General features: G+C 37.6%; 1 protein-coding gene across 3 annotated transcripts in view; it reads left to right on the top strand.

Moving 5' to 3' along the window:
* MAPK6 (mitogen-activated protein kinase 6) overlaps positions 1 to 22859 on the top strand; it is a 34018-nt gene extending 11159 nt beyond the window's left edge. For all 3 annotated transcript variants that reach the window (XM_059913291.1, XM_059913293.1, XM_059913292.1), the window contains 5 exons: positions 8451 to 9631; positions 11422 to 11566; positions 13900 to 14064; positions 19238 to 19439; positions 20500 to 22859. In XM_059913291.1, the coding sequence (XP_059769274.1) occupies positions 9077 to 9631; positions 11422 to 11566; positions 13900 to 14064; positions 19238 to 19439; positions 20500 to 21601 (2169 nt within the window). In that variant the 5' untranslated portion in view covers positions 8451 to 9076 and the 3' untranslated portion in view covers positions 21602 to 22859. The remainder of the gene's footprint in view (positions 1 to 8450; positions 9632 to 11421; positions 11567 to 13899; positions 14065 to 19237; positions 19440 to 20499) is intronic.
* The last annotated feature ends 1036 nt before the right edge of the window (positions 22860 to 23895 follow it).

Below are 23895 nucleotides of genomic sequence, written 5' to 3'. Positions count from 1 at the left end.
TTGTGTGGACTTGCACAATGTGGCCTTCTTCAGACCCTCACCAGGGTTAGCTCAAAAGTGACAGCTGTTGTATTTGATGTATAGTTTGGAAAGCTGTGGTGCTAGATGCCATAGACCCTACTAGGATGGAGTAAAGAACAGTAAAATCAGAGTAATGTCAGAGTCTTGCATATCTTCATGATACCTACTTGCTATCATATAGGCTAGTAGGACTTTTTACAGACTCCTACTCATCTGGTTACATAGGATACTATTTCAGTGGCACAGTCCCTCTCCACTACCTCAGCAAAACAAACCAGGAGCTGTAACAAAGCTGAAGTGTTTTTGTTTCTTCAGTCTGAGTGGGTTGAAATCAGTTGCTTTCTTCAGATGTTGGCAGACCTATGTGTTCACCATAGGGTGAGGCTCTTGCGGGAATGCACGGAAAGGAAAGTACCATATTTAGGAGTCATCACTGATGTCCCCACTTGGTAGGTCAGAATGTAATCAGATTTTGAAAAATCGAGGGTAGAGCTTGTCTTCTCCAAAACTTTCTACTACCAAGTAGAATATGTTATTTACATTAATTCATTCAGTAGTTTTTAAGGTGCTTACTAACTACCAGGAACTATGATCAGAAAATGTCAGTAAAGCTACTTAGTCCCAAACCTTTTATTTTAAAATAGAGCTACAACAAAGGGGAAGGGAGTGGTGCCCTAGAAAATGAAGATTATAGGATTTGAAGATTAGAGATTAGATGAGATTGGGGGTGGATGGCCAAAGACAAAGGAAGGAAAATGCTATTAGAAAAGAGAAGAGAAAGCAGGCCTAGTGGGACAGGGAGGAATGTACTACAATGGAGTCTGTTGATACTGTGATGCTCTAGGAGTGAATATGTGCTCCATGAGGTTTTTTTTGTTTTGTTTTTTTTACTATTTTGACCCCTTCTGTACCTTAATGCCTAAAAGAATGCCTGGCATTTGGTAAGCACTCAAGGTTTTGTTGAATAAAAATGTAGTGGATGGATGGAAGAATTGAAGCTGTTTTAGTGAAAGCTGTTCAAAACAATCTAGGTTCTCTCTGCTTCTGGGCCATGTTGGGATTGCATTTCCCTACTGCCTTGAAGTAGGTGGGACAATGTGACCTGCTTTGGTCAGTAAAATGTGAGTAGAAGTGAAGTGTATCATTTTTGGACGAAGGTTTAGGCACCAGTGAGATATTCCTTCTTCTTTCCCTCTGGCACATTGAGTGGCAATGATAGAGATGGTAGGTAATTCAAGAGTTTAGATAACAGCTATGTTGGTCTTGTTGCATGAGCTGGACTTAAAAAGTTTAAGTCACTGAGATTTTAGGGTTATAGGTTACTGTAACACTGCATAACCTATCTTGACTACTAAAGAAATTTATATTCATTTTTGTTTGGTTGGAATCCTCAGATTTCCAAAGGTACTTGAAGAAGGAGGCTGCCTACTTGTCTCCTGCTTATATATTTGCCTCAAGTGTTTCCTTACCATTAGTTAGGAGAGGAGTCTTAGAAATGAGGGCTTAGGCAGGAAGAGGATAGGAGAGGGATGAAGGGTTATTACAGTAATTTTAAATTTTCCAGCCATAAATTTGTAGAAGGGATCATGTTTGTTTAATGTTAGGTTTATAGTAATTTCAATCACATTTCCACCATTCTGGGCATCCCACCATAATAAGTGGAAGCAAAAACTACTGAAGTGAAAGACTTATATGGTGCTTTCATAAATCGTAGACTTTTAGAATTGGAAGGGTCTTTAGAGATTCTTTGACTTGTTTATCTGGTCTGTGAAGTTCAAATATTCCAATATAGGTACTTAGAGTAAATTAAATAGCAACTAGAATTGAGCATCAAAGTAAACATAATGATATTTATTTTATAATGGCCTTTTCAATGGTTGAAGTGTCCCTAATGTTAAAGTGTTATTTAGGCAAAGTTTCAGACAATTTAAGAACAGAAGTTAGGAGTAGAAGAGGAGTTTTAAAAAAACTGGATATTTTATTAGAAGCTATGTAATCATGTTTGAGAGTTTTTTTGTGTAGCTTACAGTAGTTACTGATAGCAGGCAAAGCCTGTTAGTCTTCAGGGCTCAAGTGTTAAGGTCCTCCCTCCCACACCAGCCAGGTTCCTAAGAAGATTCACTGACACTGGTTTGCACTTTGGACCTCCTTTAGGTCTAAATCCTGAGAGGGGTCCCTGGTAACTCTGAGGGCTACCCTACGTTAGGAGTGAGGGCTTTGTCAAGAATGCATATAAGCCAGCAGTTAAGCTGTAGCCTTTGGCCTTCTCTGCCCTAGAAACTTAGTATCTTTGATGAGAGCTTGAGAACATGATCTTAGGGAAGGGAGAATTTGCTATAACAACACCTCTCTGTGCCAGGGTTAGGAGACAGTCCTAGGTGAATGTAAGTAGAGCTCAACCTTTCCCTTCTCTCCAAAAGCAGCTGGGTTTTGGCTGAGGAGATGTGAGGCTGGCTGAATGCCAGTTAACTCAAATTACTCACTTGACCCTGGAAAAGAGCTAAATAGGCAAGAGCTGGGGGGGTAGGGGGGTGGGTGGTGGTGGTGGTGGTGGTGTTTAAGTGAGTGAGTATGATCAGGCCAGATGACCCAAGTCAGCATTTAACCTGAGAAGCAGCAGAATAGAAGATGGAAGAGAAAACCAGACAAATAACCTTTATGTTTAAGGCCCTCACCTCAAACTTTGTACTTTCTGACACTGACCAAGTTGTTCCTGGATAAGAAAGGAAAGAAAATCCAGTTTCTGTAGAATGCGGAGATGGGGCAGAGTGAAGTTATTCTACTGTCTTTTCTTTCTTTTGCATTTTATAACTTTACTTCATACACTTAGGCTTGACTCAGAGTACCTGCTTTTCTCTTGGTGTGGGGTTAGGCTAACTGACAGAAAGCTGGAGGCAGTTTAGGGAAGAAAGGAGAGCTTGAGGCAACATTTGTGGCTAATGCAGCTTCAGGAAGTTACATGTAAGTGTTGGAAGCTGGTACCCAGCCTGGGCTACATAGAGAGCTTTTACTTCCATGTTATGGTGAATCACTGAAAGAAAACCAAAGAGCCAACTTCATCCTTATAAATCATTCTCTGTACTTCATTTTATTTACCAAATTGTTAAAAACAAAACAACATTGATTCAGCTAATTAAGACTTAACCAGTGACCTCCCTCCAAGCAACACAGTGTCAGCCCTGATGGTAGGAACGGGTAACATTTGGAGGCAGAAATTGCAAAGGTGGTGGGAAGGGTCATTTTTAAGTTACTGTCCTGTCATAGTTTTCCCTTTCCTCCCTTGAAGTGTGTGGAAAGTGCAGAAGGAATATAGAACTGCAGATCTTTCCAGAGTCTAAGCCTTGAACTTTGCTTCTATGAGGTTAAACGTGATAGATGGTGGAGAAAATGGTATAAATGAGACATTTCTAGAGGTTGGTGATGAGGATGGAGAATGCACTGACAAGTAATCTGCTGATCCAGTTGAGCTGCATGTGCATGCCCATGGAGCTCCCTGATGGATGTGAAAGATGGAGGTGATTGGAGAGATCAGGATTTGGAATATAACTGCCATAAGGGTCAAGGCGATAAGGAAGAAGCTGTCTTCATGGTCACTAAGGAGGAGCATGGGAGACCCCTGACTTTTTAGGGCTTCCAGAGGCATATATCCTGACCTCTCTAATTAGGTCAGATCCCCCAGTGTCTAGGCTCTCATACCATCCTGTACCATCCGGTACCATTTTTCCCTTCTGCATTCTCCTTTTTCATATTGTTAGTTTATTGTTTGTCTCCAACCATACCATAAACTCCATGAGGGCAGGGCCCAAGCTTATGTTTACTTACCATTTTATCCCCAGTGCTTAGTATATTGACAAGTACATAACATATAATTAGCAAATACTTGCTGAATGGAGTGGGACTGAATTGGAAACATGTACTGGATCCACTTTATCATGCAGAGGTATAACATTACCTCCAACTTACTGTTTAAGGTGAGCTTATTCTTCAAGCTCCTGGATGAAAAAGTGCTAAATAAGTAGCTTTTGGTCTAATAGATACTGAAGGACTTCAAAGAGTACTACTCACAGACAGTGAGGCAACTCACTGGGCAAGCACTATGTAAATAATGGGGTATTCTCCTTCACCCCCCCCCAATTTTTTATTGGTACAGTCCTCACTGTCTAGTGGAATTACAGTTTTGTTGATAAATATTACCTTCTTTCTTTACGTTGGTCTCATTTCTGTAAAGTCTGCTTAAGGCTTTCAATATAGTCATCATGTGAATCTATAATGAGAACTCTGCAGTTCTCAGCCTAGGTAAAACTCCTACCTTCCCCAAGATGAATCTTTACCCACTCTTTACCCCTGTAAATGCTGACCAGTCATTGAGATTTCTGAAGAGGCATTCTCATCCTTCCACTTGTTTCTGCTCTGTAATGCTTCTTGGTCTCACTGAAATTGAAAGGGGGCAGTTGTGGTTGGAGGTCTTGAGCAGAGATCTCTCTCATAATCTGAGTAAAGATGTCTCTCTCATAATCTGGCTGCAGTTCCTACTGTCGTGCTCTTGGATGATAGTGGTGTTTTTTTTGGGGGGGGAGCCCGCGTCGGGTCTTCGTTGCGGCACATGGGATCTTTGTTGAGGCATGCGGGATCTCTTCGTTCCGGCGCTTGGGTTTCTCTCTAGTTGTGGTGCTCGGACTTCTCTCTAGTTGTGGTGTGCGGGTTTTCTCTCTCTAGTTGTGGTGCGCGGGCTCCAGAGTGCGGGGGCTCTGTAGGTTGCAGCGCGTGGGCTGTCTCGTTGAGGCTCGCACGCTCAATAGTTGTGGCACACGGGCTTAGTTGCCCCACAGCACGCAGGATCTTAGTTCCCCAACCAGAGATCGAACCCGCGCCCCCTGCATTGGAAGGTGGATTCTTTACCATTGGACTACCAGGGAAGTCCCAGTGGTGTTGTTTTTAGCAAAGCCTTATTTCTGCTTGCCCATGATTGCTGTTATTAGTAAACTAGAAGCTTAAGAAAGTACCTAGAGGTTTTACTGTTCTTATGTCAAGTCTGTTAAACTGACATAAAAATGTACATTTATCAAAAACTTAAAACTTGACTGAGCTTTAAGGAATTGTCTGCGTTGGGCAAGAAGGTAGGTGTGAACAAACATTCTGTTTCACGTGGAGACTAGAAATGTAAATTTCAGAAACACTGGACAGCCTTTGAAAAATACTGATATTTTTTTAAATGAACAATTATTTCTTTTATTTTTTTTAAGAATCATTGTTATTTTGTTTATTTATTTATTTAGGCTGCACTGGGTCTTAGTTGTGGCACGCAGGATCTTTCAGTTGCCGCATGCAGACTCTTAGTAGCGGCATGCATGCAGGATCTAGTTCCCTGACCAGGGATTGAATCCCGGCCCCCTGCACTGGGATCGTGGAGTCTTACCCACTGGACCACCGGGGAAGTCCCGACAAATACTGATTTTTTTTCTAAGATATTTGGTAGGGAACGGGAAGAATCAAGATGTATACAAATAGAAAAAATTGGAGTGGGGGGAGGCACACAGTATTAATTAAAGCCCTTTAAAAATCTGAAGTATTTTTTTTTATTTAAAAGTTTATTTGTAAACCTTAATTTACCTTTTAAATGTTTTACTACAAATAGACTGATAAGTTACAGAATTTTTAGGAGTCCGCAGAATCTGTTTGTTTGTGTTTATTTTTTTTTTGATTTCTGAGAAGCAGACAAAATACTTGCATACAGAAGAAACCATCTCTGTCATAGTGAAACAAAGAAAGCTATTATGCTATTAACGTCTTTCACAATATTAAGTAAATGTAAGAAACACTCATATTTATTAAAATAACTCAGGGATAGTAAATAATCAGTTTTCATTAAATAAGCTGTTGCCATTAGGATCATTTATCTACTTAGTCCCTGAGTTATTAGTATCATCAGTTTCTCTTTCACACATTATTTTTGATGTTTGTGGATTTCTCAAAATTGAAGATTTGCTCAGATTGAGGCAAATGCTGTTACCTTATTTTATTTTTCAGAATCTTGTGTTTCCACATGTGAGGTATATAGGAATGTGAACGAAGCAGGCAGAAAATAAAGGCAGATTCCTCTGTTGTATGAAAGCTTCACCACTGTGAAATAGCTGATTTGTTTGGGTCCTAGCAGTTCTTAGGCCACACCTGAAGGTGATTGTAAGTTGTTACATGTTCAGGTTCAGAATGGACTGCTTTATTTCATACAATGATAAATTTTCTCCTTGCCTTTAAATGATTAGCTCTTTGAACAAAGGACTATTACAGCTGTCCTATTTCCAATCTCTTCAGACCCATTCAGAAAATAGCACTGTATATGCCCCTATACCAGCTTTAAGATCAGAAGTCAGCAACAGGAAACCTGGGCTTCCCTGGTGGCGCAGTGGTTAGGAATCTGCCTGCCAATGCAGGGGGACATGGGTTCGAGCCCTGGTCTGGGAAGATCCCACATGCCGTGGAGCACCTAAGCCAGTGTGCCACAACTACTAAGCCTGCTCTGTAGAGCCCGCGAGCCACAACTACTGAGCCCGTGCACCTAGAGCCCGTGCTCCGCAACAAGAGAAGCCACCGCAATGAGAAGCCCGCGCACCGCCGCAACTAGAGAAATCCCGCACGCAGCAACGAAGACCCAACACAGCCAAAAATAAAAAAATTTTTTAAAAAACAACACGAAGCCTTTCCATTTAAGGGTTAGTTAGGCTGTATTACATGCTTATAGGCATGTACATGTAAATGAGCTACGACATTGGCCTCCTAGTTGCTTCTGGGACATGAGACACTCACCTTAGTGGCTTTCAGGTCCTAGCCCCTCTGTCTACAACAGTTTCTCCCACATAGCATCCCTAAGGCATACCCACTTCCCTTACTTCCTCCTTTAGAGCTTTGCTCCAATAACACTTTATCAGAGGCATTTCCTAACTACCCCCCCTGTCCTCTTTCTCTGTTTTATTTTTCCACAACACTTAGTGCCATCTAATATCTGTGTTTTACTTTTTTGTCTGCCTGTATTCCCGCACTATAATGTGAGCTCTTCATTTACATACCACCTAACTCTGTAACAGTCTAATAATTTGTCACACTTCAGTTTTCTTTTTAAAGAACTAACACATTAAAGATACAGTTGAAGCGTGCTGTGTAATCCTACCCTGATTCTTATCCCTTCCTTCATTCCTCAAGGTAATCATTATCATGAATTTGTTATTTATCAATCTTACGTCTTTTATACTTTTGCTACATCTGTATGCACCCTAAAAGCATCATTTTGCACTTGATATAACTGGTTTCAGCATGCACATTTCTCTCTGCAGTTTGCTTTTTAAATTTAGTGTGTATTTGGTGATGTCAACCATCTCTCTTCATTTTTTACTATTATATAGTAGTTAACTATATGAGTATAACTCATTTATTCTCTTACTGTTGAAAGTTTAGGCTTTTTTTGATATTTTGCCATTACAAAAGAAATGAACATTTGCATGTTCATTTGCAAGCATTTCTCTAGGGACCTGTCCGTGAAGAAAAATTGCCAAGTCATAAGTATGATCCTTATTTATTTGCTTATGCCAATTTGCTCTTTGATGTTTTTACTGATTTAAACTCTCACCAATATTGTATGAAAGTTCCTGTTTTTCCACATTCCTCTCCAGACTTGATATTAACAGCTGACTCTTAAAAATGTTTTTCAATCTGAAATGTTATCTTCATGAAGTAATTTGATTTTTCTGATTACCAGTGAAGTTAAACATCATTTCATGGGTTTTATTCATAGGTTTATTCACTGTTTAAGTTCACTCCTATGTTTAAGAACATGCTCGGCAAATTTCTTATTTGTACTGCTACACTTTTGTTCATTAGATATTGTTAGGCAGAGTTAATAAGTAAACATGTTCTTTAATGAACTAACACATTGTAGGCTATTATATATATATTTTTAGAAAAATGTTACTAATGCTTTACCCCTCAGAAATTCTAAAGAATTCTTTAAAAATATTATGAGCCTTCCTTTGCTCATTGACATTTAAGAAATTATACAAGCTAATGACCTAAATAATATAAAGAATCTAGTACGGTGGGATCTGGAGTCTGAGCCAACACGTGTGAATTGCTTACAACATGGATAGCTGTTTTTGATTGAGGGTAATCTTTCCATTTAGTGACTAAATACGTATGTTTAATGTACCAGTAGTAGCCTATAGCTAAATGCCCAATTTGTGTCATTTTACAGAGTTGAATAAAAGAGCATTTCCTGGGCTTCCCTGGTGGTCCAGTGGTTAAGACTCCTCACTTACACTGCAGGGGGTATGGGTTTGATCCCTGGTCGGGAAAGTTCCGCCTGTCACAAGGTGCAGCCAAAAAAAAAAGAGCATTTCCTACGGTGGTGACTCTTTTCCTTCTTTTTTCTCATCCTCCAGGTTGTATCAGAGTAAGATGGACGGTAGCTTTGATTGTGATTGTGGTGAGCTGGAGCCACCTGATCACTAACAAAAGACATCTTCTGTTAACCAACAGCCACCAGGGCTTCCTGTTGAAATATACAGCAACAAAGGAAGAAAAGAAGCAAAACGGAAATAGTGCTTACCAGCACCTTAGAATGATGCTGCTCAGGACCAGTCCAACACTGAATGTATCTGCACTGTGAGGAGAATGTTCATAGAAGCCTGTTGTGTGCATATTTATTCACATTTCTGTTAAATGTTAAACCCTTCAGCACAGTAAATCTGAGTGCATAGTATGTCATTTCATTCCGTTTGAGTTTCTTGAGTGTTTTCTTTAAATGTCTGCAGAGTTGCTGCCCCTTTCTTGAACTATGAGTACTGCAATCTTTTTAATTCTCAGTATGAGTAGAGCTTTTTGAGCTTTAAATCTAAGGGGAACTCAACGGGCCTGGTTGGCATATGCAATGAAACCATCTTGCTGTGGAAGCAAAATTATTTTTTTTCTACCTTTTTGAAAGATCTTTCCTTTTGATGCCAGCTTTCTTCCTTATTTACACAAGTTCAACAATTCGAAAGGAAAAGGCAATAGTAAGGGTTTCAGAATGGCAGAGAAATTTGAAAGTCTCATGAACATTCATGGTTTTGATCTGGGCTCTAGGTATATGGACTTAAAACCATTGGGTTGTGGAGGCAATGGCTTGGTTTTTTCTGCTGTAGACAATGACTGTGACAAAAGAGTAGCCATCAAGAAAATTGTCCTTACTGATCCCCAGAGTGTCAAACATGCTCTACGTGAAATCAAAATTATTAGAAGACTTGACCATGATAACATTGTGAAGGTGTTTGAAATTCTTGGTCCTAGTGGAAGCCAGTTAACAGATGATGTGGGCTCTCTTACTGAACTGAACAGTGTTTACATTGTTCAGGAGTACATGGAGACAGACTTGGCTAATGTCCTGGAGCAGGGCCCGTTACTGGAAGAGCATGCCAGGCTTTTCATGTATCAGCTGCTACGTGGGCTCAAATATATTCACTCAGCAAACGTACTGCACAGAGATCTCAAACCAGCTAATCTTTTCATTAATACTGAAGACTTGGTGCTGAAGATAGGCGACTTTGGTCTTGCACGGATCATGGATCCTCATTATTCCCATAAGGTATGTGGAAAGTCAGCTGAGACAGACCTTTAAACTGATATACATCATCAGATGTAAGTGCTTATGTTTCCTTTGTGTGTTGTGGCAGAATTTTTAGTTCATTGTATTAAACTTTACATAGTACCTTTTTTCCATTCACAGTCTCCCTGTGTTTGAAATGAAGGTTGGAGTAGAATCCTGATTAAATACAAATTCTTAAAAGTGTATCGTTATTTATTTTATTGATTTATATATCTATATTTATTATATAACTGAAATTCTCCCTTATTTGAAAGTAGGATATATCCTTATGTGTTTAAGGCAGAAGGTGGTCCTATCTGAAGGTAATAGGGGTTGCTATTTCAACTTTTATGCCTTTTTTGGTCCATTCGAGCATACCATTCTGTTTTGCCTTGTTTAGTAAACTTAGTTTAGTTTGAAATCTAAATTCGCATAAAGATAAAGTAGGCAATAAGAATAGCCAAAAGGATTCATAGTAACTTTGCCTTAAATAAAAGCTTGCTTTAATTTTCTGAGCCGAACTCTGGTCTTTTAGTTTTCAAATGAAATCATATGTGGGATCCTGATGTTCAAAATATAAAAACGGAGCTGCTTTGGTTATAAAGCATCCCTGGGAGGCCTGCTTGCTTGGCTTCCCATAGCACATGTCTAAGACAGATCTTTTCATTTTCATGTATCATCTCACACTGAGTATAACTTAATTAAAAAAAAAACAAACTTTAACATAGAAATTGAGTACCAAAATGAAATGGATGACCACATCCTCTTTATGGATAACAGTGCAGTATTGTAGATAGAACACTGAACTAGAAGTTACACTATCTAAAATCGAGTTAATTTCTACATCCAACTAAGCTATATGACCTTAAGCAGATTCTTTAATCTGAGTGTTAATATCTACCTTCACATTTTCTCAGGGTTGTTTTGAAGATGAAATAAGGCAATATATGTGTAACTGTTTTTGTCAAACAATTCATAAATGTAAAAGTAGTAAAAATTGATTAGGAATGGGATATGCAGTAAAGCCAGGCCTGCTGGATTGTCAGTAAGGAGGTTGGCAATGCATTTTTATTTTATTTATTTTTAAAGTTAATTAATTATTTTTGGCTGCGTTGGGTCTTCGTTGCTGTGCACGGGCTTTCTCTAGTTGCAGCAAACGGAAGCTACTCGTTGTGGTGCGTGGGCTTCTCATTGTGGTGGCTTCTTTTGTTGCGGAGCATGGGTTCTAGGTGCACAGGCTTCAGTAGTTGCGGCACGAGGGCTCAGTAGTTGTGGTGCATGGGCTTAGTTGCTCTGCGGCACGTGGGATCTTCCCGGACCAGGGCTCGAACCCGTGTCCCCTGCATTGGCAGGCGGATTCCGTGCCACCAGGGAAGCCTCAGCAATGCATTTTTAAATAGCACCTCTGGTGCTCTTTCCTGCCTTTCTCTCATTGATTTAAAGCATACCTGCTCCTTCATTAACTTGAGACTTGAAGTGAAAAATAGCTCCTCCTCTGAAACCTGTTTTGAATATGTGGCCTAGATTTAACACTAAATTCTTCTAGCATACTTCGGTTAGCAGATTTCACGTGAACATAATTTTATAGATGGTATATTACAGGGGGAGTTTAACCTCCATTCAGGCTCACAAGTGCAAGAGACTTGAAAATAGGCATAGAGATCAACAGTATTGTTTTAGGATTTTACAATTACAGTTTGTTTTTAGATTAAGGATTCTTCAGTGAATCGTGTTTTTTATGTACTGTTAATTCAGCTAAAGTAAAAAGTATATTTTTGTTTCTTTTTCAGGGTCATCTTTCTGAAGGATTGGTTACTAAATGGTACAGATCTCCACGTCTTTTACTTTCTCCTAATAATTATACTAAAGCCATTGACATGTGGGCTGCAGGCTGCATCTTTGCTGAAATGCTGACTGGTAAAACCCTCTTTGCAGGTTAGAAATTTTAAAATACAGTGGAAAAAATTATCCCAAAGAGAAATAATTTTGCATATATCTATGAAGCAAGATTTATGTAAGATTTAAAACAATTTATTGTAGTTTAGAATATTAAAATGAAAAGATAAATGGTTTTAATATCTAAAAAATTAAGAAAACTTACATATTCACTGAATTTTTCACTCAATAAATTTAGTCAGAATTCTAGTGTTTTTTAGCATATATCTTCTTAAACATAATTTCATATTTTGTAGATCCATAGTATTTGTTGGTTATCTGTTAAATGATACCTGAGTTGCCTGATTCTGTCAGTGTTTGTCACTTCCTGGTAAAATTTTTTAGCAGTTGTTGAAAATTCAGTAATTCTTTCTGTGTCCCCTATCAACCCTGTTGCTTGATTTGCCATATCGTGTTGCCTGACTGCTGTGATATTTCAGAAACAACCAATTTTTGCAGAGTTTGGTGCTATGAAGGAGTCTAAAAAAGTGCGTGAGAGAGTTTTTAGTTAAGGTGGATTAAAAAAAAAAAACTCTCTAAATAACATAATTTTCGATCTTAAACTCTTTTAAACTTTAAACATTTAATTAAAGAGAATTGTTTGTGAAATGATTTGAAAGATTCAGTGATAGTTCCCTTCTAAAGCCTCTTCGGTAGGTTTGTGAACCATCCAGTAAAAGCGACATGAGGGAGATCTAAGTGTTGATTAGTATAGAGCTCAATATATTAACAGAGCAATAAAGGCAAGGACTAAGCATTCATTGGAAATCTGTGTATTTTTAACCTTTGGTAAGTGTCCTAGCCTTATTTTTCGGTCTTACTCAATATCTCCACTTGGATGGCTAATGGCATCTCAAATTTAACCTACCCAAAACTGACCTCCTGATACTTCTCCCTCATACTTTCTCTTTCTGCTCTCTTCCTCATCTTAGTAAACCAGACCCACTTCTTAGTTGCTCAGGCCAAAATCTTGGCATCATCCTTCACTTCTCTCAGCACAGATCTTGCAGGCTCTTCCTTCAAAATATGTCTTGAATCTAACTGCTTGTTAGTATCTCTATCACTACCCACCTCCTGCCAGTTCAGTAAACCATTATGCCTCTCCTGGTCTAATGCATGCCCTCCTGACTGGCTTTCCTGCTTTGACCTTTGCTGTCTGTGGTCTAGTTACCACAGAGCAATGTAGTAGTTCTCTGAAAACATAGCTCATGTCATTTCTCTGTTCAAAACTCTATAATGGCTTCTTATCAAATTCAGGATAAAGTAAACTCTTTGTGTTCTGGTACCACTGACCTCATCTGCTATCACTTCCCCCCGAGCCACTCTACTTCAGCTACACTTGCCTAATTGTTGTTTCTTGGACATCCCAAGGCCACTGTCTCCTGTAGGCCTTTGGGCCTTTTCTCATCTTCCTGGAACTCCTTTCCTCCATATGAATGTATGGTGTGTTCCCTAACTTCCTTAATTTTCAGCTTCTCAGTGAGACCTTCCTTGGTCATCCTTGGTTGTTAATATAAATTAACCCTACCCCCAACAGTGCTCCTGTCCCCCTTAGCTTACTCTGTTTTTCTTCATAGCATTTGTCACCGTTTGATGTGAATGTTTACAGAGTTATTATCTGTCTTCCTCCATTAGATTGTGAGCTCCATGAAAGCAGGAACTTGCTCAGTTTTGTTTCACAGATGTATTCTAAAGTGCCTTGCTCATTGTAGGCACTCAAGAAAAATTTTGAATGTTGAATGAATTTCTAGAAATAAGTGGAAAAGCAAATGAATGGTTTTTTAAAAAATTTTAGTTGCCCATTTAGCCTGAAGTGTTTCCCCTTTTATTTCTTTAATAGTGGTCCTGAAATGTTAACTGAGCCTAATATATAACTATAAAACTTTTTGTTTCACAAATCTAGTGCAGGCTTCTGTTTTATTGATAGTGAAATTAAGTCATTACTGTTTTAAGTATTCTCAGAGTTACAGTGAGTTAATTAGTGGTACAGTTAAGACTAGAATCTAGGTCTTTAAATCTCAATTCATTGCTTTTTTCACTACTTTATGATACCTTAATATGAGGCCAGACTTCAAGTCAGTTTCTTATGGAAACAAAGCAGCTAAAACTAAACGTATCAGTGAGCAGTAATTGAAATAGATATGCTTTTTGAGCAGGTTGATGATGATATTCAGTGCAGTGAAATCTGCTGATTAATGATTCAGTTAAAACCATTCCCCCCCCAGTGTTCATTACAATATTTTAAGTTACTTTCCTATAGCTTTAGAATGTTTATTGCCAATAAGCAAACAGTGTGTTTATTCCTGTTGTATTTGGTGTTTTTTTGATCTCAGGTGCACATGAACTTGAACAGATGCAGCTGATTTTAGAATCTATTCCTGTCGTACATGAGGAAGATCGTCAGGAGCTTCTCAACGTAATTCCAGTTTACATTAGAAATGACATGACTGAGCCACACAGACCTTTAACTCAGCTGCTTCCGGGAATTAGTCGAGAAGGTATTGTGACTGAAGAGTAGGCATCATGTAATGGTGTGTTTGTGTGTAAACAGGATTTGTGTAGGGAAGCTTTAGCTTTTTATCCTTAGATATGTAGCATTCTCTCAAATAGTCTTTAGACACTTTAAGGTATACCTAAAACTTCAGCTCTGGTTTTCCCTTTTTTGGCCTGGCACTTAGGCTGGGATCTGTTTCTTTGCTCTGAATAATTTTCTAGATTCCAGAAAGTAACCCCTCTCTCCTGGTTCTAACTCCATCTACTTTTCCAGCTTATACCTCTCATTGTCTACGCTAGGTGAACCTATTAATTACTGACTCTCACTAAGCTGGAATGGGGTTCTGTGAGGGTTATATGATACATAAGTGTGGGTATGAATATAAATGTGATTTAGGTATGAAAGAGGGAGTTGAGTCAGGGAAAGCAAAGGTTTCAGAGCAAGGAAGAGAAGGAGGAAAGATCAAAACTCCATATGAGCAAACTTCCTACATAAAAGTTGACGGATCACTGTTAGTAATATTAGGTGCTAAATGTGAGAGTTTGTGCAAACTTGAAAGTAGTAGGAACTGGGGGAGAATCAAAACTGTTGACCACTAAAGTAATTAATTTCATATCTCAAAATAAGACATATCTTTAGGGTTTGTTGATATAAATAAGATACAAAAGTCTAACTCCTGTAATAGTTATCTGTAATAAGGTAACATTCTTTAAAAGAAGAGCATTAGACATGAAAAACATCTTTCTTAAAAGTTGATTGTGTCTTACATGTTTAAGAATTATCATACTGTATTTAGCTACATCAATGCCAGGATTGTAATAGTTCTTTCATGAATCATAAAGATAGGGATATATAGTTTCCTAAACATCTTAAGCTTTTCTCGTGTTCTGTTCATGATCATCAGAGGGAAAAAGCAAATAAGATTAAGTACATGTGAATTAACACATTAAGACTACTAGGAACCCTGTTCCCATTAGTGTCTTTAGATGAATACCCAATCTTTTAAATTTCCCTCCATTCTTACCTTTCATCCTCCCTTTCTCTATAGTTTACCACTTATTTCTTTTTTTTTTAATAGATCTTTATTGGAGTATAATTGCTTCATAATACTGTGTTAGTTTCTGTTGCACAACAAAGCGAATCAACCATATGCATAACACATGTCCCCATATCCCCTCCCTCTTGAACCTCCCTCCCATCCTCCCTATCCCACCCCTCTAGGTCATTGCAAAGCACCGAGCTGATCTCCCCCGTGCTATGCTGCTGCTTCCCACCAGCCAACCATTTTATATTTGGTAGTGTATATATGTCAGTGCTACTCTCACTTTGCCCCAGCTTTGCCCTCCCACCCCATGTCCTCAAGTCCATTCTCTATATCTACCTCTTTATTCCTGCCCTGCAACTAGGTTTATCAGTACCATTTTTTTTTCTTTTTTAGATTCCACATATATGCGTTAGCATACGGTATTTGTTTTTCTCTTTCTGACTTACTTCACTCTGTATGACAGACTCTGGGTCCATCCACCTCACTACAAATAACTCATTTCATTTCTTTTGATGGCTGAGTAATATTCCACTGGATATATGTGCCACATCTTCTTTATCCATTCATCTGTCTATGGACATTTAGGTTGGTTCCATGTCCTGGCTATTGTAAATAGTGCTGCAATGAACATTGTGGTACATGTCTCTTTTTGAATTATGGTTTTCTTGGTATATGCCCAGTAGTCGGATTGTTGGGTCATATGGTAGTTCTTTTTTTAGTTTTTTAAGGAACCTCCATACTGTTTTCCATAGTGGTTGTATCAATTTATATTCCCACCAACAGTGCAGGAGGGTTCCCTTTTCACCACACCCTTTCCAGCATTTATTGTTTCTAGCTTTTTTGATAATGGCCATTCTGACCAGCGTGAGGTGATACCTCATTGTAGTTTTGATTTGCATTTTTCTAATAATTAGTGATGTTGAGCATCTTTTCATGTGTCTCTTGGCCATTTGTATGTCTTCCTTGGTGAAATGTCTATTTAGGCCTTCCATCCATTTTTTAACTGGATTGTTTGTTTTTTTGATATTGAGCTCCATGAGCTGTTTTTATATTTTGGAGATTAATCCTTTGTCTGTTGTTTCATTTGCAAATATTTTCTCCCATTCTGAGGGTTGTCTTTTTGTCTTCTTTATGGTTTCCTTTGCTGTGCAAAAGCATTTAAGTTTAATTAGGTCCCATTTGTTTTTTTATGTTTTTATTTCCGTTACTCTAGGAGGTGGGTCTAAAAAGATCTTGCTGTGGTTTGTGTCAAAGAGTGTTTTTCCTATGTTTTCCTCTTAAGAGTTTTATAGTGTCTGGTCTTACATTTAAGTCTTTAATCCATTTGGAGTTTATTTTTGTGTATGGTGTTAGGTAGTGGTCAAATTTCATTCTTTTACATGCAGCTGTCCAGTTTTCCCAGCACCACTTATTGAAGAGGCTGTCTTTTCTCCATTGTATGTTCTTGCCTCCTTTGTTGTAAATTAGGTGCCCATATGTGCATGGGTTTATCTCTGGGCATTCTATCCTGTACCATTGATCTATATTTCTGTTTTTGTGCCAGTACCATACTGTCTTGATTACTGTAGCTTTGTGGTATAGTTTGAAGTTGGGGAGCCTGATTCCTCCAACTCCATTTTTCTTTCTCAAGATTGCTTTGGCTGTTTGGGGTCTTTTGTGTTTCCATACGAATTGTAAAATTTTTTGTTCTAATTCTGTGAAGAATGCCACTGCATTGAATCTGTAGATTGCTTTGAGTAGTATAGTCATTTTCACATTATTGATTCTTCCAATCCAAGAACATGGTCTATTTCTCCATCTGTTTATGTCATCTTTGATTTCTTTCATCAGTGTTTTATAGTTTTCTGAGTACAAGTCTTTCTCCTCCTTAGACAGGTTTATTCCTAGGTATTTTATTCTTTTTGTTACAATGGTAAATGGGAGTGTTTCCTTAGTTTCTCTTTCTGATTTTTCGTTGTTGGTGTATAGGAATGCCAGAGATTTCTGTGCATTAATTTTATATCCTGCAACCTTACCAAATTCATTGATTAGTTCTAGTAGTTTTCTGGTGGCATCTTTAGGATTTTCTACATATAGTATCATGTTATTGGCAAACAGTGACAGTTTTACTTCTTTTCCAATTTGTATTCCTTTTATTTCTTTTTCTTCTCTGATTGCTATGACTAGGACTTCCAAAACTATGTTGAATAAGAGTGGGAAAGATTTACCACTTATTTCTATATCTTAGCCTATACTTCAACACCATTGTAGTAAATAGACCGATTTCCTCTAGAGCAGTGCTATCCAATAGCATTTCCAACGATGATGGAAATGTTTTTTATTTGCATACATTTGGGAGCTCAGCCTGACTACTTTCTTTTTTTTTTTTCCTGCGTTGAGTCTTTGTTGCTGCACACAGGCTTTCTCTAGTTGCGGTGAGCAGGGGCTACTCTTCCTTGCGGTGTGTGGGCTTCTCATTGCGGTGGCTTCTCTTGTTGCATGTGGGCTCTAGGCACATGGGCTTCAGTAGTCGTGGCATGCGGGCTCAGTAGTTGTGGCTTGTGGGCTCTAGAGCACAGGCTCAGTAGTTGTGGTGCACGGGCTTAGTTGCTCCGCGGCATGTGGGATCTTCCCGGACCAGGGATCAAACCCATCCCCTGTATTGGTAGGCGGATTATTAACCACTGCGCCACCAGGGAAGTCCATCAGCCTGACTACTTTCTTTGTTACCTCTGCCTCTTTCTACCTGCTATCTACTGTTCCCAAATGCTAGGGATTTTAGAGTATATTCCTCTTGTGTAGCTGGATATGTTTGCTTCTGAGGATGGTAATTATGCTGAGTCAACCATCCATAACTCGATGCCTCAGATTGTCTCTTGCCTTGAGACACATGGGCCCTGGCCTAAGACTGACTCTTGCAGGAGAACCAAGAACAACAGCTTGTTGTATCATGAAATGACTTCCTAGATTAGGGTAATATAATAGAGAGGAGTGGAGAAAAGGTGAAAATATAAATGGCTATATAAATGTCAGCTATTTTTCATGTTAATGAGAGATTGGGAATTGAGAATAGCATCCTTTCTAGAGTGCAGCTTAGTTTTAGAGAGAAGGTCTAGCTAGCTTTTCCTTTGAGACAGAAGGTATGGTTAAGTAGATGTGTGATAGACCATAGTGAAGAAGTAGGGATTGAGATAAATGTGAAGTTTATCTGTTGAGAATAATGGGAAGATAGATAGCATAAAGAGATAGTGAGGAACATTGCTAAGCAATAGCAAAGGCCAAATTGAAATTCCACAGTATGTATGAATTTGTAGAAAGCTAGATATATATGTGATTTTGCATCTAGTTTTTATCAGCACTGTATGGCTAGGAAATGGAGAAAGTGGAAGGTAGGAATGATTCAGAATCGAAGATTGGTGTCAGTCCTAAGGCGTACAAGTGTGTGGTGGTGGAGGGCTGGTGACAGAGTGATTCAGGCTGGGTAAGGAGCTTAGTTAGGAAGAGCTAAAAGACTGAGTGGGAAGAATTGGGTTTGTGGTAGCTCCACCATAGCCCTAAAATGATCAAGTGCATTGTGTGATATGCTGTAGTGTGATTGATGTGAAACAGAAATCAACAAATTAGTACAACAGCTAGTCAGTGAGATAAGGGGAGGAAAGGGCTTTATATTAAGTACTAGACACTATACATTTAATTTTTACACCTTGTAAGACATCTGTCTATATATCCATTCTACACATGAAGAAACTGAAGTTCAGCAAGTTTAAATAACCTGTCCAGTCCCACATAGCTAGTAATTCAGCTAAGCTAGTGAGTTGCAGAGCTGAAATTAGGACCTATGTATTAGGTTGAGCCATATGAAATTGCTGTTATTTGACCGTTTTTGACTGACAAAAATGAAAGTTTCACATGGTTCAACTTAATATATTCCTTTTTCTTTATAACTGGCCATAATATGAGATTGGGGTATATTTCAAATATTTACTTTGTTTCTTGGGCACGTGTCTTTTCAATCAGTGAATCAGGAAAGTTAGTTTTATTTCTCTGACAAAACTTAAATTAACTTACCTTTTAATTTTATAATCCCTTTTTGTCCTTTATGGGTTGGTGGACCTCCAGTATAGTTAAGGTGTTTTATTCCTTTCTTTTGCAGCACTGGATTTCCTGGAACAAATTTTGACATTTAGCCCCATGGATCGGTTGACAGCAGAAGAAGCGCTTTCCCATCCTTACATGAGCATTTATTCTTTTCCAATGGATGAGCCAATTTCAAGTCATCCTTTTCATATTGAAGATGAAGTTGATGATATTTTGCTTATGGATGAAACTCATAGTCACATTTATAACTGGGAAAGGTAAATTGACTCTAAATTAGAAAAAGATTTTTTTTTTAAAAAAAGATTTTATTTTCAGTGAACCATAATATAGTGAGTTTTAATTTTAAATTATATATGATAAGACAATGTAAAAGTCTTAAAAATTTAGAATTGGTCTTGGGTTTCTGCTGAACTTACTGCTGTCTTTGAATAGCCTTTATGTGATTTAAATATTTAATAATTGCTGCTTAGGATATATATAATGAGAAAAATTAAATGCTACTTTGGAACAAGAAGTAGTTAATGTTGAAATTAGTTCACTTGTTGCATTTTTTTAATCCTAAAATGTTGAGGTGTTTGAGAGTATGTTTACACACATCTGCCAACCATTTTCTTTCTCCAAATGAACATTTCTACCATCTGTGTATAGTTCTTTCCTCACATACCCAGATGTTTTCCAGTCTCCACGTTTTCTATCATACTTATTAGTTATCTAATCTCTTTTCTATTCCCTCCTCCTCAACCCCCCATGTTTTCATGTGTGTCTCAGTCTGCCGCTACTTGAGCATGGTGTGGTCACCTTACTGTAATGTGTCAGTAAGAGAATACCACATTCAGTAAAACATATACATGGATACTTGTTGGGTTTTTTTGTTTTTTGTTTTTTCTGTTCATGGTGATGATTTCCATCAAGTCCTCTTCTTATCTGCCTTATTACCAGTAGAGTGAAAATCTGTATGACACCTGATTGAGATTAGAGACCTACATTTTGTGGCCATAAAGTATTTTTTTCTGTGTGTGAAACAGTGTTAGAATTGAACTGTAGATCAGTCACTCAGATGTTTGTATACATTTTATTTAATTATATACTTTATTGGTAATTACCAAATATTGCCTCATATTGCTTTATATAGTAACAGAGCTTACCTATCCGTTAAGATTATAAATTATAAATTCCTGGAGGAAGACTCATGACTTAACACTCCTATTATCCCCTCATAGACCTAGCAAGCACAGTGTTTTGATCTAAAAGGCACGCAGTGCATTTGAAAATGAAATCATACACCTGGACTAAGACTAATGTATTAATTTTTTTCAGGTACCATGATTGTCAGTTTTCAGAGCATGATTGGCCTATACATAACAACTTTGATATTGATGAAGTTCAGCTTGACCCAAGAGCTCTGTCCGACGTCACTGATGAAGAAGAAGTACAAGTCGATCCTCGAAAATATTTGGATGGAGATCGTGAAAAGTATTTGGAGGATCCTGCTTTTGACACCAGTTACTCTACTGAGCCTTGTTGGCAATACTCAGATCATCATGAAAACAAATATTGTGATCTGGAGTGTAGCCATACTTGTAACTACAAAACGAGGTCATCATCATACTTAGATAACTTAGTTTGGAGAGAGAGTGAAGTTAATCATTACTATGAACCCAAGCTTATTATAGATCTTTCCAATTGGAAAGAACAAAGCAAAGAAAAATCTGATAAGAAAGGCAAGTCAAAATGTGAAAGGAATGGATTGGTTAAAGCCCAGATAGCTCTAGAGGAAGCATCACAGCAACTGGCTGAAAAAGAAAGGGAAAAGAATCAGGGATTTGACTTTGATTCCTTTATTGCAGGAACTATTCAACTTAGTTCACAACATGAGCCTACTGATGTTGTTGACAAATTAAATGACTTGAATAGCTCAGTGTCCCAACTAGAATTGAAAAGTTTGATATCCAAGTCAGTAAGCCGAGAAAAACAGGAGAAAGGAATGGCCAATTTGGCTCAATTAGAAGCCTTGTACCAGTCTTCTTGGGATAGCCAGTTTGTGGGAGGTGGGGAGGACTGTTTTCTCATAAATCAGTTTTGTTGTGAGGTAAGGAAGGATGAGCAAATTGAAAAGGAAAACACTTATACCAGTTACCTGGACAAGTTCTTTAGCAGGAAAGAGGATGCTGAAATGCTAGAAACTGAGCCGGTAGAGGATGGGAAGCTTGGGGAGAGAGGAAATGAGGAAGGATTTCTGAACAACAGTGGAGAGTTCCTCTTTAACAAGCAGCTTGAATCCATAGGCATCCCACAGTTTCACAGTCCAGTTGGGTCACCACTTAAGTCAATACAGGCCACATTAACACCTTCTGCTATGAAATCTTCCCCTCAGATTCCTCATAAAACATACAGCAGCATTCTGAAACATCTGAACTAAAACACTCAGCAGACATTTCTTTGTGTATTCTTCATGAAATGTGTTTTGTCTTCTTTATTACTAGTGTTTAAGCCATTTTTTTACTTGAATCAGATGGTGTCATTTAGAAAGGATATTTTCTTGGTTTTTAAAATCCAGACTTTTTTTCTACATGTGAGATGGTTTTCGTTTTAACTGGCATGTCGTTTGCACACAAAAATAAAGAATAGAGCAAAATAATGCAATGCAGGAGGAGACAAAAGAAATGCACTAAGACAAGTAAAAAAACATTCTCTCATAGAACAATGATCTGTTTTACAGGAAACAAAAATCTTGCCTTGAAATTTACACAGTGAGACTGTACATAATTGCATGAAAATATCTATTTTTTTCCTAAAACATTTTTCATTCATGAGTATTTTCAAGTTTTTCATACTGTACACATTTCTTAAAAACACATGATACCAGCAGCAACTGAAAATGAATGCCGAATTTGGTACACATGTGTTATCTACCTCAAGGTAACAAAAGTATGTGGCAAAACATATACCACCCATAGTGCTTCACAATATGCACTTCTATTTAGCCAGCGTTTATTGTAGTAAACTATTCTTAATAAGATTCACTCACTGTTTATAAATGTTCTGGTATGCATTCTTTATAGTGAAGTGTTGCTACATCACATCTTATTTATTTTAGCAAATCAGTATATTTTCTGTATTTAATTATAAAAAGTTAACTTAGTTTTTGAAATTTATTTGCAAATACACTTTTTCCATTTGGCACTATGGTTTGTTGCCTATTTAGCTGAATATATAATGTCAGCTTATCCTAAGGCTGTCCATGTACTTAATTTACGTAAGTATTCATTTTAAGTAAAGCGCTCACTGTGTATAGGAATTTGTATTTTGGAGGTGCTTGATCTATCTACAAAGAAAAATTAGGAATTACTTTATTATAAAATGCTCCTAGAAGTCTTAATTGTGTTTATTTTAAAAAAAAAAAAGAACTGTAATGTTAGACTTGTGTGCATGGAAGTAATTAAGGTACATCATTATTGTAGTTTAAAAGTTGTACATGATAAGACATATTTTGTTTTTACTGTATGTTTTTACTGAATGATCTATTCCCCATCCCAAGGCAAGCATGAATAAAATTAGGTTAAATGTAGCATGTGGCATCACAGTCTCTTAGAATTTGTTTCATCTATTTTATTTTATTGAATACTGTCTGTATCTTTGGTTATCCTGTTTGAAGAAAAAGGACAAATAAATCATGGCCGGCAAATATGGCTCTTGTTTAACTCTAGGTAATGAAAATAATTACCTGCTAGAATGAAAACCACTAGCAGAATCTTATCTAGTTCCACTTTTCAGCATCTTTGAATCTTGGCTACAGTTTAAACTATGTTAGGCTAAAAGACTTAAAAGAAAACAATTCTTCATCTCCACACAAAAATCTCTTGTTGACTTAACCTCACACATTAAAATGGAATAAGGCCTTCATAGATTTCAAAACTTATTATGTAAGATGTGTGTGGAAGCTTTGAACTATGCAGTTGGAGGAACCTCCTTTAAATGTATTTGCTCTACAATACACCATCTTTCCTTTGCTCAAGAACTTACCCATTTACCTATCCAAATATAACCATTCTTCCTTTAACCTCACTTTTCTGTTTTGTCTTCCATTCCTGTTTTGTACAAAGCCAGTTCTCTTAATATCTGGACTTCTACCTTTCCACTGACCTATTTATTAATTTCATCTGGATTCACAAAGGTTTTAAAAATGCATATATTTTCAGTGAATTCAGTGATTTCAATGTATATCATTGTGAATTTAAATGTATATTCAAGTTACCTTAAAAAGGCAAGCTCTTAGAGGAAAAGCTTTCAGTTTTTCACCCTTAGATATGATGTTAGCTGTGGATTTTCATATGTAGCCTTTATTATGTTGAAGTAATTTCCCTCTGTTCCTATTTTGTTGAGTGTTTTTTTTAATCATGAAAAGGTGTTGAATTTTTGTCAAATGCTTTTTCCATATTAATTGAGATAGTCATGTGGGTTTTGTCATTCATCCTGAAAATGTGCTATATTACGTTGATTTCCATATGTTGGTTGATTCTTATATTCCAGGAATCCCACCTGTTTATAATGTTAATTCTTTGTGCTGTTGAATTCAGTTTGCTAGTATTTTTTTTTTGAGCATTTTTATATCAGTATTCATCAGGTATATTGGTCTGTAGTTTTATTTTCTTAGATCTTTGTCTGATTTTGGCATCAGGATAATGCTGGCCTCATAGAATGAGTTTGGAAGTA

This window comes from Balaenoptera ricei, chromosome 2 (assembly GCF_028023285.1).
Source record: "Balaenoptera ricei isolate mBalRic1 chromosome 2, mBalRic1.hap2, whole genome shotgun sequence".
Lineage (NCBI taxonomy): Eukaryota > Metazoa > Chordata > Mammalia > Artiodactyla > Balaenopteridae > Balaenoptera > Balaenoptera ricei.
Note: the sequence above shows the minus strand (reverse complement) of the source record. Positions and strands in the feature narration are given on the sequence as shown.